We start from the raw sequence: 17,228 nt of genomic DNA, 5'->3' as shown, positions 1-17,228 counted from the left end.
AAAATGGCATGGAGTCAAGAAGGCTGAGGAAAATTGGTTCTCCAGCCAAAAGCCCTATGTTCAACATTTTGTGACTAATTCAAATCTTTAGTAGGAGACAAAAATCTAGCCCAAAGGTCCTTCAGTCCATACAAACTCAGAAATTGCCATAAATCCCAAAGAAAAATCCAAATTGCAGTGAAAAAGGATTGAGAGGTCACCTGATTCTGCTAAGACTGTTATAAATATTTTACAAGCTTAATATTTCTCTCGTCATCAAATATAAACTATCATAGTGATAAGCCCTTCATACCAAAGTAAATATACCTAAAATACAGTAATTTGCAGCTTTCATATTCTAAGACTTCTAAGCATTCTGAGCTTGAATATCAGGCATTTAATCAGAACACTGTTTGAAAATCATTTTAATTCTAACATAATAGTGCACTGCCAACTCCAATGTTAAATCTGACCAAGTGCACAGAGATCAGTGGTTGGTTGACTTTCAATTTATGAAGTTGACCTGAAATTAATTAACACATCACAAAGAAGCAACAGACCCACAAGAACATAAAATACTACAGACTATGCAGAAATATACAAAAAAAAATTCACAAGCACTTATCCAACTGTGTGTTATATTTACCTCAAATTTTGCCTTCCTCTCTCCCCTTTCTTCCCTAGAAATTCCACTTAATGCTACATTACCAAGGTAAGTGGACAGCTTGCAGTAACATGTCCTCAATTTTTCACATAAAAGTTGAGACATTGAGATGAGGAAAATTGGCATGACCCACTTAAAAGTAGGCACCTTCTTGGGGTGCAGTGGCAGTGTCACTATCTCTGAATTGCGAGACTTGGGTTCAAATCTCAACTGTCCAGAGATATGCCATAACATTTCTCAACAGGTTGATTAGGAAAAAAAAGGTCAATAAAATTTACCACTCAAAGCTAGCCTGCACTGTCCATCTGACTGCAGCAGGAACTGTAAGTGATTACTAAAGAGCCTTTTTGAACGGAATGTGTGTACACAATGGCAAACCAAATGACAGCATGCCGCAAAAAGTGTTCTAGTGCAGTCCTTGAGGCCTTACAGATGGAAGTTACCAGGTAAAGCTAAATATGTTGTCTTGACAATGAGCCAGCCAGCCTCCACGAGACCCTGAGAAGGCAGTTGCCACAGAAAACCAACACTGTTAATCCATACAGTCAAGCCCCAATATCTGGGATACAATGCAGGAAATAAAGTGTGATTTCAGGTTGGTGAAGCATCTTTAAATGTAATATTCTGACAAATAAAGTATTAACATCACTGGCAGCTCCATTCATTGCCTCCCCTCCCCCCCACACCTCACCCCATCATTCATTTACCAAAAATTTCCAACAAGCACAGGTCGTATTAAGCTTTAACTGCCTCTCGTCATCTTTATCCAGTTAGCACTGCTCAATACCTCACCTTTCAATTTGTAAACATTGTCAGCTTTCTACAATAGGCACATCACAATACAATGTGATCCCCTATCTCTCATAGGACATATTTACATATAACCTCAGATAACAGCAACTAACTGCCAGCGTCACGTATAGTTGAGAGATTAAGGAGTTAAAATATTAAAAGTTTGAATGGAAGCTTTTCTAAAACAAAATGTAATTTGTAACAGATTTCCTTAAAATCTTAACACAGCTGGGACAAAACCCGAGAGAACGAGACTGGCCATTTAAACATGCTGCTCCTGCACCTGTGCTATCCTTCCAGGGATGGTCAGTCCGATTCCATCCACCCCTGTCTCCGGATGGAAGATCTTCATGAGCTATTGCTGTAAGATGGTAGTGACAAGCTGAGATATTTCCCAAATGAAACTACCCACTGCAAAAATAAAGTCAAGACTCTGGTGCAGCAGTGCATTGCATTTTGTTTTACAATGCGTAGGGCAGTAATAATAAAGAAATGCTCACCTTTCACCTCACATTCACCATCTTAGATACTGGCAGTGCATGTTAACATAGAGCTTCCATCATTTGCTGATCTCTCTGAGGATGACGGCATTCATCGTCCCACAACTGCTACTCCACCCTCATCACCCAGCCAACTGAGACTGCTATTGTCCAGGTTAACTGCTATTGGATCTTTTAAAGCCACAACCACTCCAGGCTGGTCTGTGCGCAACCTGTACCACTAAAAATAAGCAGCCTTCCATCAGCCATGGTGCAACAACTGGATTAGGACAGCACTAAGCAATACAAGGATTAGTAGGGTCTACCAGAATGACTGTAAGGGAATGCACAAGAGTGATCAATTGATGTTTATATGGAATATTGGTTGGCCTGTTTGGTAAAGTTGTTTTAGAATTGTTACATTGTGGTAGCTTTTATTGCAACATTGCAAATCAAGAGCATGTTGTAACAGTCAGTGACAGTGAGGTGGAGTGCAATTCTTGCAGAATTGGGGATTTGAGAGGTACTCAACAGAGCTACATTGACTGGGTGGTCAGAGTCAGCCATGCTGGAAAAGGGATTTATTGGTTCCCTCCTCCCTTTCCCTTCCTTCTCAGCTCCTCACTATTTAACTTAAGGCATAAGCCGTGCCCTCACAATATTGAAGCTGTCCAGGATACTAGTCAATGACTAATTTTGACAAACATGCCATCAAGTACTACAGGGTTCATCCAGAGTGGTCTAAGCTGTGGAACTATTGTTTGAGCATGATGAAAATTTGTTTCATGGTGTTCTGTGGAGTTTATGGCTCTCATTATATACATGCTGTCCGTTTCCTTTGCAAAATAAAAATCTCACCTCAACCTCAGCCAGAAAGTGTAAGAGCAATCTCTCCTAAAGACTCTGGATGGACACGGCCTCCCGCCAAGAGTCCTTCGTAAACTTCTCCTTTTGCTTCTATGGATGGATTGTCTTCTGTTCTGGGACAGAAATTACAGAAAGCACACTGAGAGCAAGTGCTTTGCCCAGAACTCTCAGACAAGAGCTAAAGCCTTCTCTATGTACAGGGCCACTCAGGTGCAGAAAATTTAAGCAACTCTGCATATCACTAAGCTCTTCTGAATCTCAAATAAACCAGTAGAAATTATTGAGCTATTTGAGTGGTTGATAACCTCTTCAAATAGCACTGATGAGAGGTACTTCTTGTTGTTGACAACACGTTTCAGTGCTTGTGCTTAAGAGAGGGTATTATCGGCAATGGTACGGTTGAAAATGGCACCATTAGTGTCAAATTAGCAGTATAGATGATGGTACAATGATCTGCTATTGTATGCTTTCAGCACTAGTCTTAATACTAGACTACTGACTTTTAAAAAAGGCACCTAGTGTGTGCCAAGTGAAAGGCCATGAGTTCAACAACACCAAATCGGAACCTAAAGCACTGAAACTACAGGCATTTCTGAGCTGAATTTTGCAGGCTAAATGTTGGATGCCTATTGAATAGGTAACCAGCCCAAGCAGACTGAATCACATCTTTACTTAGGATCCGTCTAAATTTTCTTTGCAGAACCATTTGATAGGAATCCGGAACTCAAACAGATCTTCCCTGCCTCTCAAAAAGCAACAAGCCTAACAACTGTGCCCCCAGCAACATTTCCCAAGACCAGCCAACTCAGCACTGATCAGTTTGCTAACCATATGGTTGATCTACACTCAAGCCTTACTTTCTAGCATATGTCAAGTCTGTTCACTAAAGGATGGCATTATCAATTCTCTCCTTTTAAAAGATTAATTATATATTAATGATCTGGATGAAGGGACTGGGGGCATTCTAGCGAAGTTTGCCGATGATACGAAGATAGGTGGACAGGCAGGTAGTACCGAGGAAGTGGGGAGGCTGCAGAAGGATCTAGACAGTTTGGGAGAGTGGTCCAGGAAATGGCTGATGAAGTTCAATGTGAGCAAATGCGAGGTCTTGCACTTTGGAAAAAAGAATACAAGCATGGACTACTTTCTAAACGGTGAGAAAATTCATAAAGCCAAAGTACAAAGGGATCTGGGAGTGCTAGTCAAGGATTCTCTAAAGGTAAACATGCAGGTTGAGTCCGTGATTAAGAAAGCGAATGCAATGTTGTCATTTATCTCAAGAGGGTTGGAATATAAAAGCAGCGATGTGCTACTGAGACTTTATAAAGCTCTAGTTAGACCCCATTTGGAGTACTGTGTCCAGTTATGGGCCCCTCAGGAGGGACATACTGGCACTGGAGCGTGGATTCACATGGATGATCCCTGGAAATGGTAGGTCTAACATACGAGGAACGGCTGAGGATCCTGGGATTGTACTCATTGGAGTTTAGAAGGTTAAGGGGAGATCTAATAGAAACTTACAAGATAATACATGGCGTGGAAAGGCTGGACGCTAAGAAATTGTTTCCATTAGGCGGGGAGACTAGGACCCGTGGGCACAGCCTTAAAATTAGAGGGGGTCAATTCAGAACAGAAATGCGGAGACATTTCTTCAGCCAGAGAGTGGTTGGCCTGTGGAATTCATTGCCGCGGAGTGCAGTGGAGGCCGGGACGCTAAATGTCTTCAAGGCAGAGATTGATAAATTCTTGATGTCACAAGGAATTAAGGGCTATGGGGAGTATGCGGGTAAATGGAGTTGAAATGCCCATCAACCATGATTAAATGGTGGAGTGGACTCGATGGGCCGAATGGCCTTACTTCCACTCCTATGTCTTATGGTCTTATGGTCTTAAAGTAAAGCCAAGCTTTAAAATGGCATGAGTTCGACACTGTGCTCTGATTGGTATTAAGAATTACTCCAAATAACATGAACAGAAAACTATTTTCTCAGTAAGACAATTTACCAGTTATCACTCTCACCACCATGAACTTCAGATAAACATTTAATTCTTTTCTTCATATAGAGGGTGTTTTATAAAGTTATCTTTATAATTTGAAACTTGATCTGGATTACAGAATAAACAAGATAGATTCGACTTCAACTTTCTTTAGGAAAACATCTGTTTTAATTCAGATTGAAAAAGTAATGAGTATAATTAATAAAAATAACATATACCACAGATACTACAAGTTTGAAATAAGAACAAAATGCTGAAAAAGACAGGCAGACAGTTCTCAAGATGAACAAACAAATATTCGAACAGTTTGTCACTGTATTCTTATACTTTGAGGAAGGATAACAGGAGGATCTTGCAAGACTTCATAGAAAGTATAGATATTTTCTATTCAGCTTGTTCAGAGATGTTATTACACATCACTGGAGCAGGTGGGACTTGAACTGAGCCTCCTAGGAGAGGTAGGGAGACTATCACTGCACCACAAGCATCACCCCCATTCAAACCAAAATACTGGAAATAATCAGCACATCAAGCACTGTGAACATAAGAAAGTGGGTCCAAATTTCAAAGCATTGATGTAAAGCATGACTGAATAAACATTTTGATTCAGATAGATATATTTATGCATATTTCCTTGTGTATAATTATCAAATGCATTTTGTTCTTAGTTCTTTGCATTTCTCTGTCAAGTTAACAATAATGGTCTCATTATCAATCTCTTATCCATTTGTGATCAACTACAAATATTAATCTGTTCAATTCAGTAACAGACATTACAAGTTGTGAAGCAAATATTACAGTAAACCAACTGATATGTGTTTGTGAAGTGTGCATACCAGAATCAGACTAAGTGCCATGCAGAGTTGCAACATTGTCATACAGATATAATATCCCCTCTTTACAAAAGGAGGTTTAATTCATGAGACTATGAATGCCAAAAACATATTTGCTAAAAGCACAGACCTTGTAAGGTGGCATGTTTGGAGTTACAGTTGATCTCTCACAGTCAGTGATAATGTCTGTCATTCCTGTTTGTGCTGCCCAGTTTTTCTTTCAAGGGATGTAATTGATGCTCCAGAATTTATATACCCTGATGCACTCCTGCCAAGTTTTTTCCAGATTTACTACTGGCTCATTTTGTTCTCAAGCTATTTTAAATGGCCCAAATCTCATTGACATTTGACATTTTGTTCTTTAAGACCTGCCAGCTTATTTTGAGGCATTTCATTTTCAGCCCTATATTCTCCAAACCTTATCAATATTTTAGCTTTCTGCTAATTAAGTATATTTTCTCCTTCATAACCTGCTTTTGACGTCAACTTCAACCTTTTTCCTTTTTGTTTTTTTTTGCAATCCGTATCTTTTATTTTTTTGCTTCACTGGTTGGTTGTTTTCCTCTATGTTCCATTTGAATTCTTTCAGTAAAGCATAAGTGCTGGCAGTTACTTTTGATAGGATTGTCTCATGAATGATTTACAGTTTCCTGTAAATACTACACATCTCCAGCTGTTTTAGTAGATCTGTAATTTTCTCAAGCAATGTTTTGGACTGACACCAATGCTTCTGTAGCTGCTCCTGTTGAGCTTGATATAGTTTACCAGCGAGATGCTACAGAACTCCTATAAACTGACAATCTTTTGCTAGATTGGTAATAGAGAACATAGCTCCTCTTGCTTCATTTCTTTCTCTTCCAGAGCTTCAATTATCTTTATAGACTGAGCAGCAGTATCCCCGAAAGACGTAACCATCTCTATTCTTAATTTTGAATTGATGCTGACCCAGTAGGTCAGCCATTTCCTCTTCAACTTCCATTTCTTTGTTCACAAAAGAGAGTTGAGATCTTGGTTCCACTCATTCAGAAGAAATGAAGTATTCAGTTCTTCCTTTGCATTAATGAATTAAAATGTTTTTTTTTTAATAGTGTGCTGCAATAGTTCTGTCACTGATGTTTGACTGATTGCATGGATTATAACTACTGCCAGATCATAGCATGCTGGTACACCTGCAATTGCTGATCCAGCAAGGTTTGTGATGCAGAACATCTGTGACATCCAGGAAGATTAAGTGCACTTGCAATTTAGCACTATTTATCCTGCACATTTATTGGTGAATAATTTGATCTTTGTAGGGTTTATCATGGCATTCCATATCAGTGGATGCATGTTATTTTAGAATTAACATTGGTACTTGAATCTGTGTCCTCTTATTCTATAATGAACAGTCACCAATTTTCAAAGGACAGTTAATTTGATCTCTTGCAAACAATTTGGACAGTGTGATGTGCTGAAGATTGGGGTTCCTTAAATTAAATTTGCCTACTATTTACCGTTAGCGGGCTACTTTGTTTGCAACAGTATTACAGCTATTACAACAGTAATTAACTTTCTAAAATTCTAGCATATAAAAATGTGAGGTCACAATATCCAATGAACCAGCATCAACAACAATAACACTAGATTTACCTTACAAAGTTCATTGTTTGGGGAAATAAGCAGCAGGTGCTATTAAAAAGAATGACAAATTAATCCACAGATAAAGGTGAGTAAGGGGACCATAGCCATTCAATATCATTCAGTGATTGCTACATTTTGAGATCGCCCAAATACTGAATGCAGCAGAAGTGAGAATGAAAATGTTGCAAGATGAATCCTCACCATTGCTCATAATGTTGAATGAGCTATCTGCTCAAATAAAGAACACAGACAACTGTCACCAAAGGTCACCAAAAACTACCTAGAAAAGCTGCATGATATCAGAGACGTAAGAGTGCACTACCTCAGGTGCTCCTTGTCACAGAATCGGTTCAGGATCAGCGAAGTATTCTCATCTATCACGGGTCACATATTTCCTTTCTTTGCCTAATTAATTAATGTATCATAGCTAGACGGCTGCTCCTTAACAAACTCAGTAAATTAACAGACTATAGTTTTTTGTTTACAAATTGTCAACTGCCAATATTAGATCACTGTGAATGAATAAAGTCCTTAAAATCAACATATGACAATGATGTCTTCCTCAAAATGGACAGTGTGAAATGTATGTTCATCAATCTTTATTTTGTCATATATTATTCAATGAACAAACTTTGAGAGTAGGTGCTGATAAACCAATTGTTCACAAAATATCTCAGACAAGTATGCTCCTATTGTCACCCAACATCTACAAACATGAAGGTCAGAACAAACAAGGCAATGGTTAATTTATCATTGGTTGCTTGGAGTCTGAGGCTAATTATAATTCTATTGTTGGAATCCCAGATCAGATAATCTCACTGAGAACAGGCCACAGCCTGAAATTGAGACAGTTCCTCTTTTGCCTTTAGTAAGTAAACAAGATTTATTAATTTGATTCACTGAATTGGATCCTTTTACATCTGGGATTACAGCATGGTTTTCATCCTGCATATAGCCAGGCCTAGAAATTGGAGTCCCCATTTGCAAAACATATTTAGTCAAAGGACTGATTATATTTTTTGGTACTGTGACTGATAATAACACTATAATCTTAACAATAATAATAACAATGAATTCAGTAAGAACCTGAATCCTTGCTTCAGACAGACTAATGGTAGAATTAATCTGTGTTTAGCACAAGCTCAAGATCCAGCTGGATACGTAAACAAATATCTAGTTGATGGCAATGGATTAAAAGTGCTTAGTCTGAGGTGTTTCAGATATTAGCTTATTTATTATCTAAACCTTGAAACTGAAGCTGGGCTAAGAATTGTCCGATTTACCTTCAATCACAGTTTTGGATGGAAAGAGTGCATGTGCTAATTGGCATTAAGGTTTATTCCAGATGACGTAAACAGCTCATTCTTCCTTGAGTAAAACAGTTTAATAGGTACCACTCTCATCGTGAAAATCTTCAGAAAACATTTGCATGCAAGAGCCTGTGCTGGAAGCAAATTTTGGAAAATAGTCTTCATGATTTGTATGAATGAAAGTCCCAACAGAATATCAAGAGCTCATAGAAAATATAAAAGCTCACAGAAAATAAAGTTCACAAGAAGTACACACCTTCAGAAGTTGAAAGAGAATTAATGCTGAAACAAAACAACAGGGAACTTCACAAAATACAATGACACCATCTTACCATTATGAAATAGCAAGTATCTCCTAGATGAAGTTTTGTGGAGCTTACAAGCAACAAACTCCTGAATTTTAAAATATGTCTTCAATTCTGGTAGGGCAAACATCTGCTTGAAGAGTAAAAGGTGGCTCTCATCTCCCTCAGCAATGCCTTCAGCGATTTGGAAAGTTCAGGCTTAGTGTCAAACTAATTATAGCAGCAATAAACCAAGTTGCCAGCCCATTTAAAAATTCTCCACTGAGGTAGTAATAACTCAAATAAACTTACCACTCCTATAGAAAAGTAGTTGTTGATAATAGTATAAGGTACAGGGTCTCCTTTTTCCTCTTTGTCATGTGGTATCACCTCAATTTTCCATCTATCCAGCATGACCACTGAGCAGTTCTCAATATCTTTAATTATCTTCATCAGACTTTCCCCTTCGTAACCTTACAGTAGAACAAAAACAAATTGGTCATATTGGTGAAAAGGCTTGATGATGACAAATCAATAACATCATACAATTGAAAAACATAAGGTTGAAAGTTAATATCCAGAGACACTCCAAGGTTCCTCTCTCAGATCTAAATATAACTGATTCTATCTCACATTCTGCAGTGCTGTCAATACATTGGTCAACAGATTAAAATAAACTAGAATGTGCTACAATTCAGCCTTAGAAATCATTAAACCATTCAATCACAGTAACTAAGCTTAATGCTGGAATTGCATTTTGCATTAATGCTTGAGAGCTAATTCTGTGGTCAAGTGCATCCAGCAAGCAAAAGGTGGAAGGGACTTTGAAATTAATAGAAAATGAGTCCACGATTAACCAGCTTGTGCTCTCAGCAAGTGGGGTTTCATGCTGGGTGCACCCAATTACTATTGCCTCTATTATCTCAATTTAACTGTTCTAAGTAGAACAGATGGTGAAAAAGATATATTTTTTTAAAATACTGAAGGTAATAGACTAAGAGGAAGAAATTCTTACATTTTTACTTCAAAAATGGCTTTCTCAAAGTATTTCATATTTTCTCTGTTGCCTTAGATAACAATTTCAGAGGCTTCCATTCTAAGAACTACAGAGCTGACATGAGTTTTTAAGAATTCTGTCCTAACTGCAGCAGACAACCTGTTCAGTGAACATGGAAAGCCTGCAGGTCAATGTGACAATTACACTGGAAAAACATTGGTTCATTCTTGACAAAGTGAAGTGTGCTATATGTGGCTGCACCATTTAAAATCACCGTTAAATATAGTGATGGACCTTCCAATGTAGGTAAAAGTCAGAAAATTGCATTAGTTTTCCAAAATTATGGCTCAAGTGTCCCCTCAAGTTTATCTATATATGCAGAAATGTAAATTAGTAAAAGAAAAGCTCAATTACGTATTATTCCAAAACATTTTCTCGCATTCATTTTTTTTGATATATCCAAGTTTTAACTATGAAAAATTTTACTAAAACAAGTTAAAATTTGTTAATTATATAAAAACTGTTATCATGCAAGTTGCAAGGTAAGCAGTGTAAAGTGGTCACAGTCTTCCAAACTTTCTGAATATAGTGACATTGAATCACCTTGTTTTTGAGTTCCTGGTTAAGCCAGCCTTCAATGTTGCCCATCTGCAGCAATATTAGCAAGACCCCTGCAGTTCATGCACATTCTGACCTAGTGAAGTGCTGTCGCAAGTGGTGTTGACCCCCATTCACGCTGTAGTCTTCATAAGATTTGTTTGTACTGTCCATATTTGATGGGGGCAAAGGGAAGTCTCAGGTGCTTTCCCATTGCCTTCTCCACTTGTGCTTCAATGGAGCACAAAACTTCTTTCTGGAAGGTCTTCCACCCAACACTGGCAGCGATAATCCTGCAAAGTTACAGCTCCTCTATCTTCACTGCCATGAAGACCAAAAGTGAATTCCAAAAGGTAAGCAATTTTATTAAGAATGTCTGGTGCACCAACTAGGAGTAACTAGCTTTTAAATAACAAAAAAATGACTTCATCAACAAAAACTACAGAATTTCATGTCAGCGAAGAACAGTTTGGTGTCCCACCTGCAGTGGTATGCGAGGACCCAGGTTACCCGAGTGTTCACAGACTGAGGGATGCGTTTTGTGGCTTTGCTTTCCCGGCAATGAGGTCTCATGGCAGAGTCGGGGAGGGATTTGGACATTTGTTTTTTTTAATTGTTTCTTTTTTTCTGCCCCTGTTTTTAATCCTGTTTTTTGTATACTAAGATTACATCAGAGAATGCCAACTTTGTACACTTTTCACTGTACTCCTGTATCCCTGAACTCCAGTAAATGTGACATTAAAATCTAAATCCTCTATCAGAATTTCAAAGGTGCATTTTAGTGTCCTTGCACCTGAAAAAAGACAGACAACTTTAAAAGCCTTGTCAATGGATGATTTGGTGGTGATGGTGTTGGACTGGGGTGTACAAAATTAAAAATCACAGAACACAAGGTTATAGTCCAACAGGTTTATTTAGAAGCACTCGTTTTCAGAGTGCTGCTCCTTCATCAGGCGATTGTGGAGTATAAGATCGTAAGACTCAGAATTTCTAGCAAAAGTTTACAGTGTGATGTAACTGAAATTATATATTGAAAAAGACCTGGATTGTTTGTTAAGCCTCTCATCTTTTAGGATGACCATGTTGGTTTCAGTTCTTTCATATGTAAATCCCAGAACCTTTTTTTTTTAAAGTTACATTCTTAAGTGAACTTTAACAATAGGGACTTAAGAATGTAACTTTTTTAAAAGGTTCTGGGCTTTCTATGTAAAAAACTGAAACGAACATGGCCATTCTAAAAGATGAGAGACTTAGACAATCCAGGTCTTTTTCAATATATAATTTCAGTTACCTCACACTGTAAACGTCTGTTATAAATTTTGTGTCTTACAATCTTATACTCCACAACCACCTGATAAAGGAGCAGTGCGCCGAAAGCTAGTGCTTCCAAATAAACCAGTTGGATTATAACTTGATGTTGTGTGATTTTTAAGTTTGTCAATGGATGGCAAACTGGTATGAATAATTCAACATATTGTAGTGATGAATTTGATCAAGGAGGAGAAAGGGGGCATGGGAATTTGTTGAGGAGAGGAAACTATTTTAAATTAGGTTGCAAAAAAAACCTAAAATCCTTCAATCTTTTGCATGAGTTTATTTGACCTTGAGAGAATCCCATAACCTAGAGGAAACAATGCACCAAGATGCATATTAACAGTTGAAAATATTGTAAGTGAGATTTCCTTTCTTACCTCCGCCTGACCTAAGACACCTTGCCAAATCATTGCCAGTTCCAAGTGGAAGAACTGCCACTGGAGGATGTTGAGGCAAATTTGCTTTGTCTATGAAACAAGCAAATATTTTACAAAACATGAACACAGCTGTGCCTTGTCACAGTTTTTAACATTCTGTAAAAGTGAAACTAAGAAATCCTCTGAAAATATTTTTTATCCAGCCAAACAAAACATAGGTCCTCTTTGTATACTTCCGATTACCCCGAGGAACGTTTTACTGTTTGGAAGTAGTATTAAGCAATCATTATTGATTTATGTTTGATGTTTGCAAGTTTTAATATCTGCAATAGTACACCATTATTCTTGGTGGAAAGGAGATACAGATTCATCCCCACAAAAACTGTTTTGCAATCTCTTGAATGTTCATGCTTAAGATGGTTCATATTGTCTCATTAAAGGGGAAAATAGTTAATCCAATCCAACTACTGAATACAAACTGAATAATATTTTAGTCGCAAATCTTGAAGTTTGAAAGGTTATCTGACTAAGGATAAAACCTAGCTGTGTCTAAACAAAATGCAGGCGTTATTAATATAAAATGAATGATGAATTAATAAAGACTGTTCTCTGCATCTCTTGATTACCACAGTTATTTTAGCAGTTTGAATTAGATGTGAATGATGAATTAGAAGTTCTGCCCTCAATTAACTTGTGATAATTGATATAATCTTATATATGCATTTGCACTATTACAAGTACTTATACAAAGCAATTGGTGTCGGGTGGGTTTCAGGGGATGACTAATTCTAACATCAAAACTTATATGAAATTTAACAGGAGGGACAATTTTTGTTCAGGGATCATCGATTTCTCCTTACCAGAAGGGAAACAGGTGCAGACCTGCTGCACCAGGTGACTGACTCATAACAGCTCCCCAAGGTTTCTGAGACAAAAACAAAAATGGCTTGGCTGGGCCTGTCTTTCAGATATTATCTGATATGTACAAACAGGTTTCTCCAGTTAGGGTTGCTGGATAGAGATCATGGCAGGATTATTGTCCGACTAATTCCGACTAAGGCCAACAGTAGTACTCTTGCTGTTACGTCCGCTCAGATCTACAGATCAAACCTTATCTGGTCGACATAGCTTAATTACTCTCCATGATAAACTTACCGAGCCATGAGGGAGAATTGCAGAACTTAATTTCATAGTCAGTAGTTGTATTTGCATCTTACAGTTTTTTTGTTAAAAGAATGAATTAATCCTATTTACACATGAATACGCAGAAACACTTTATTGTATTTTAATCTTTTCCTTGTTGCAGGTCATCTGGCATTTTCTATGATGGGCTTCTAAATGAAGTTTGACTGCTGTACTTGTGTCTGAATGGATTATGATGGTGTTAGTAATCTCTTGTTTGTTTCTTTTGTTATTTTACTTGTATCACCACCAAGACAACTTGGAACAGTTTATTTAAGGTTTTTAATATAGCAGCACATTAAGAATGCTCTTCTTTCTAGTGGGCCATTCTTTAACTGTGTCAAGCCACGCAATTTATATCTTGCATTTATTAGAAATTCACTGACTTAAAATAGAAAAAAAGTCACTGTTATGAAATCAAAGTGCAAATCACGTTCTTTTCTTCCACAGTAGGTGGTCATTGCTGAAAATGTCTGAGGATCTTGCCTCAGATATAGACAAAAAAAATGCAGACATTGGAATTCGAAGTGGACAGGTAGAAGGCTAGAAGAACACAGCAAGCTGGGCAGCATCTGGAGGTGGAGAAGTCGATGTTTTGTGTGTAACCCTTCTATAGGGCAGGAAGCAGTCCTGCAGATGGGTTACACCCAAAACATCGACTTCTCCATCTCCTGATGCTGCCCGGTTTACTGTGTTCTTCCAGCCTCCTGCCGATCCTGCCTCAGCGATAGAGTGGTTTGCTGGGTTTTTCTGAGGGCAGTTAAGTGTCAACCACATAGCTGTGGGTGTGGAGTCACATCTAGGTTAGACCAGGTAAGGATAGCGCATGTCTTACCCTTAAGAACATTAGTGAAGCCAAAGGGTTTTTACGATAAACAATAGTAGTTTTATTGTTAGTTCAATCACAGATTTATTAATTGTACTTAAATTTCATCAGCTGACATGTGGGAGTTTGAATCTGCATCCCCAGTGCAATATACTCTGGATTACTAGTCCAGTGATGTTAGCACCATACCTTCATCCCCCCCTTTTGTAAAAGTAATTCAAATCGAACAGTTCTTAAGAGATGGATTAGTGGAATGTGTGAAATGAAATAAAGGTGTGTTTTTTTTGGGGGAGTGCAATTACAAACTTTATACATTAAAACATGAAACTTTATTTAAAAAATAAACTGGCCATGACATCAGGGATCTAAAAACCTCCTTGTTGGTTTTATTCAATACATAGCTTACTCTTTCAACTTGAATCCCTAGAATTCCTTCAGAATGTTATAACCATTTAATAAACCCCTGCAGTTGTAAATTTCAGCACTCAAGTTTCTGAAATAAAAACAGTGGTTAGATTAGGCCATAAAACAGAAAGAAAATCACATAAGAGCCTTGATCTAAGAATTTGGCACAATTACATATTTCAGATACTAACCAATTTGTCATGAACTTGGAAAGTGCCAACTATTATCCATCATCCTGGGTATATTGATGGAGTCTAATACAGCTAACAATCTCACCTATGCAATCTAGGATCCATCCAACTGTTCCATCTCCACCGCAAGCCAAGATTCTAAAGTCTGGAACATCTCGGAAAAAGTTTAACCTAAAGAAAAAGTGATTTAGTTGTAACAAACCATTTTCGACAATGTGGTTTGTTTTAAACTCACAATTCCCCACCCTCTCTCCTCACATCCCCCCACCCTGCCCCTCCAAAATGAAGAAATCTTAAATCTGGGGAAAGCAGTTTAATGTATTCCATCTCTGAAGAATTTAAGTCCATGGGGCTGATATTAAACTTGCTATTTTCTTAAACTATTCCCATTTTGCTGCTTTCTCCCTGTGCTCTTTTTTTTAATTCTTCCAGTAATTAATTAACCAGAATCATTTTAATTTTTACAATCATCTTACCATCAATTATCAACTGTCGCAGAGGATTTGATATTATGAAAACTCCCTGCATGAAGAGATTTTTCTCAGTTTCTCCTTTTATGTATTGTGTTCTTTTACTTAAGATTATAATCTTGTAACTTCAATTTATACAACATGAGAAGGAATTCAACTTTACCTCAACTATTCCCTCTGTCATGTTATGCACCATCATCAAATTCCCCTCAAACACTCTTGATTTCATCAGTGCACCTTTCCGTGCAAGTTAGTCTCCACATTCTGATAAATATCCACAGGACTATAAACTTTTGCCTCCAGTGCGAAACACACCGTGGCCCAACATTTCAACTCCCCCTCCCACTCTGCCAAGGACATGGAGGTCCTGGGCCTCCTTCACCGCCGCTCCCTTACCACCAGATGCCTGGAGGAAGAACGCCTCATCTTCCGCCTTGGAACACTTCAACCCCAAGGCATCAATGTGGACTTCAACAGTTTCCTCATTTCCCCTTCCCCCTCACCCTAGTTACAAACTTCCAGCTCAGCACTGTCCCCATGACTTGTCCAGATTTGTCCTACCTGCCTATCTCCTTTTCCACCTATCCACTCCACCCTCTCCTCCCTGACCTATCACCTTCATCCCCTCCCCCACTCACCTATTGTACTCTATGCTACTTTCTCCCCAACTCCACCCTCTTCTAGCTTAGGCTCTCTGCCTTTATTCCTGATGAAGGACTTTTGCCCGAAACGTCGATTTTGGTGCTCCTTGGATGCTCCCTGAACTGCTGTGCTCTTCCAGCACCACTAATCCAGAATCTGGTTTCCAGCATCTGCAGTCATTGTTTTTATCTTGTCTCATTTATGGTCCAATTGTCTTTGCTTTTGTATGCAATTCTTCTCAACAGAAAACTTTAAATCAAATTTGTCTTTGCAATTACTTTCTAACCTGTTCATCCCTTTTAACATTTCTGGATTTGCACCATTTCTTCTCCATATATTGGGGGGAGAAATGGTGCAAATTTATCATTTCAGCTGATTGGCTTTTAAACAAATAAAATCCAGTTTGAAATATGAGTCAAGCTGATTCTCAGCCCTGATATGCAGGTATCTGGCCCTTTGTATTTCCATATCAACCATTTCAACTACTAAGAACTTCTTTTTACCTTAGTTGCGACCTACTGTAATAAACTATTATTCTGTCATCAAAACAATTCATGGATAAAATGGTCCAATGCATGGTAAAATTATGAAACAGTTTTATTTTCAAAGCAAAACTTTTTTGAAGAGCTCTTTCAACATCAAAAACTATTTGGTAAAGTTTTTGTTAAAATAACTCATGAAAGTTTGGGAACGATAGCATTATATTTTTGAGACCCAACAACAAAATTCATATCTAGAAATTTGCAGATGTACCAAACTATGAACTGCTGTTACACTGTCATTATTTAAATTCAAATTAATTATTTGTAATCTTACTAGAGAAAGCATGTTAAGTTTTCAAACAATCACCAGCAGTCTCAACACCTAAAGTTTGGATCACAATACTTATGGGTGCTATGGCCACTTCCTGTTGCCCCAGGTTAACAGCAAAGACTTGTCAGCTTTTATGTAAAACATGCCTTGAGAACTTCAGAGTACTAGACCACATAGTCAGACCAATATCTTGAGCTACCAACAGTAATATTAGGTGTACACCTGTTCAGATGATTGGTAGATCCAAAAGAAAAAAAACCTCAAGCCCGAAAGTCATGCTTATAAGTTAAAGCTTGCATTTGCAAGTTAGGCAAAGGAGAGCCAGTGGATGTGATCTATTTGGATTTCGAGAAGGCCTTCGACTAGGTTCTACACAAGAGGCTGCTGAATAAGTTCACAGGTCTTAGGAGCAAGGTACTGGTACAAATAGAGGATTCTCTGATTGGAAGAAGGCAGAGAGTCAAGATAAGGGGATCTTTTTTCAGGATAGCAGTTGGTGACTAGAGGAGTTCCCCAGGTGTCATTGTTCACACCACACCCATTCATGTTATTAATGAACCGGACAAAGGAACCGAGGGCACTGGTGTT

At 38.0% G+C, this 17,228-nt stretch overlaps 1 protein-coding gene across 3 annotated transcripts in view; it reads right to left on the bottom strand.

Annotated features, from left to right (window-relative positions):
• Positions 1-17,228, bottom strand: part of dgkb (diacylglycerol kinase, beta) — a 794,652-nt gene that overhangs the window by 417,767 nt on the left and 359,657 nt on the right. For all 3 annotated transcript variants that reach the window (XM_087987111.1, XM_087987112.1, XM_087987113.1), the window contains exons 17-19: positions 14,801-14,886; positions 12,112-12,201; positions 9,139-9,299 (exon numbers count right to left, since the gene is read on the bottom strand). In XM_087987111.1, the coding sequence (XP_087843237.1) occupies positions 9,139-9,299; positions 12,112-12,201; positions 14,801-14,886 (337 nt within the window). The remainder of the gene's footprint in view (positions 1-9,138; positions 9,300-12,111; positions 12,202-14,800; positions 14,887-17,228) is intronic.

The sequence above is a fragment of the Chiloscyllium plagiosum genome, unplaced genomic scaffold (assembly GCF_037043375.1).
Source record: "Chiloscyllium plagiosum isolate Xiang-an unplaced genomic scaffold, Cpla_swu_hap1 HiC_scaffold_5, whole genome shotgun sequence".
In the NCBI taxonomy this organism is placed as follows: Eukaryota; Metazoa; Chordata; class Chondrichthyes; order Orectolobiformes; family Hemiscylliidae; genus Chiloscyllium; species Chiloscyllium plagiosum.
The sequence above is the reverse complement of the archived record's forward strand: the minus strand, read 5'-3'. Positions and strand labels throughout refer to the sequence as shown.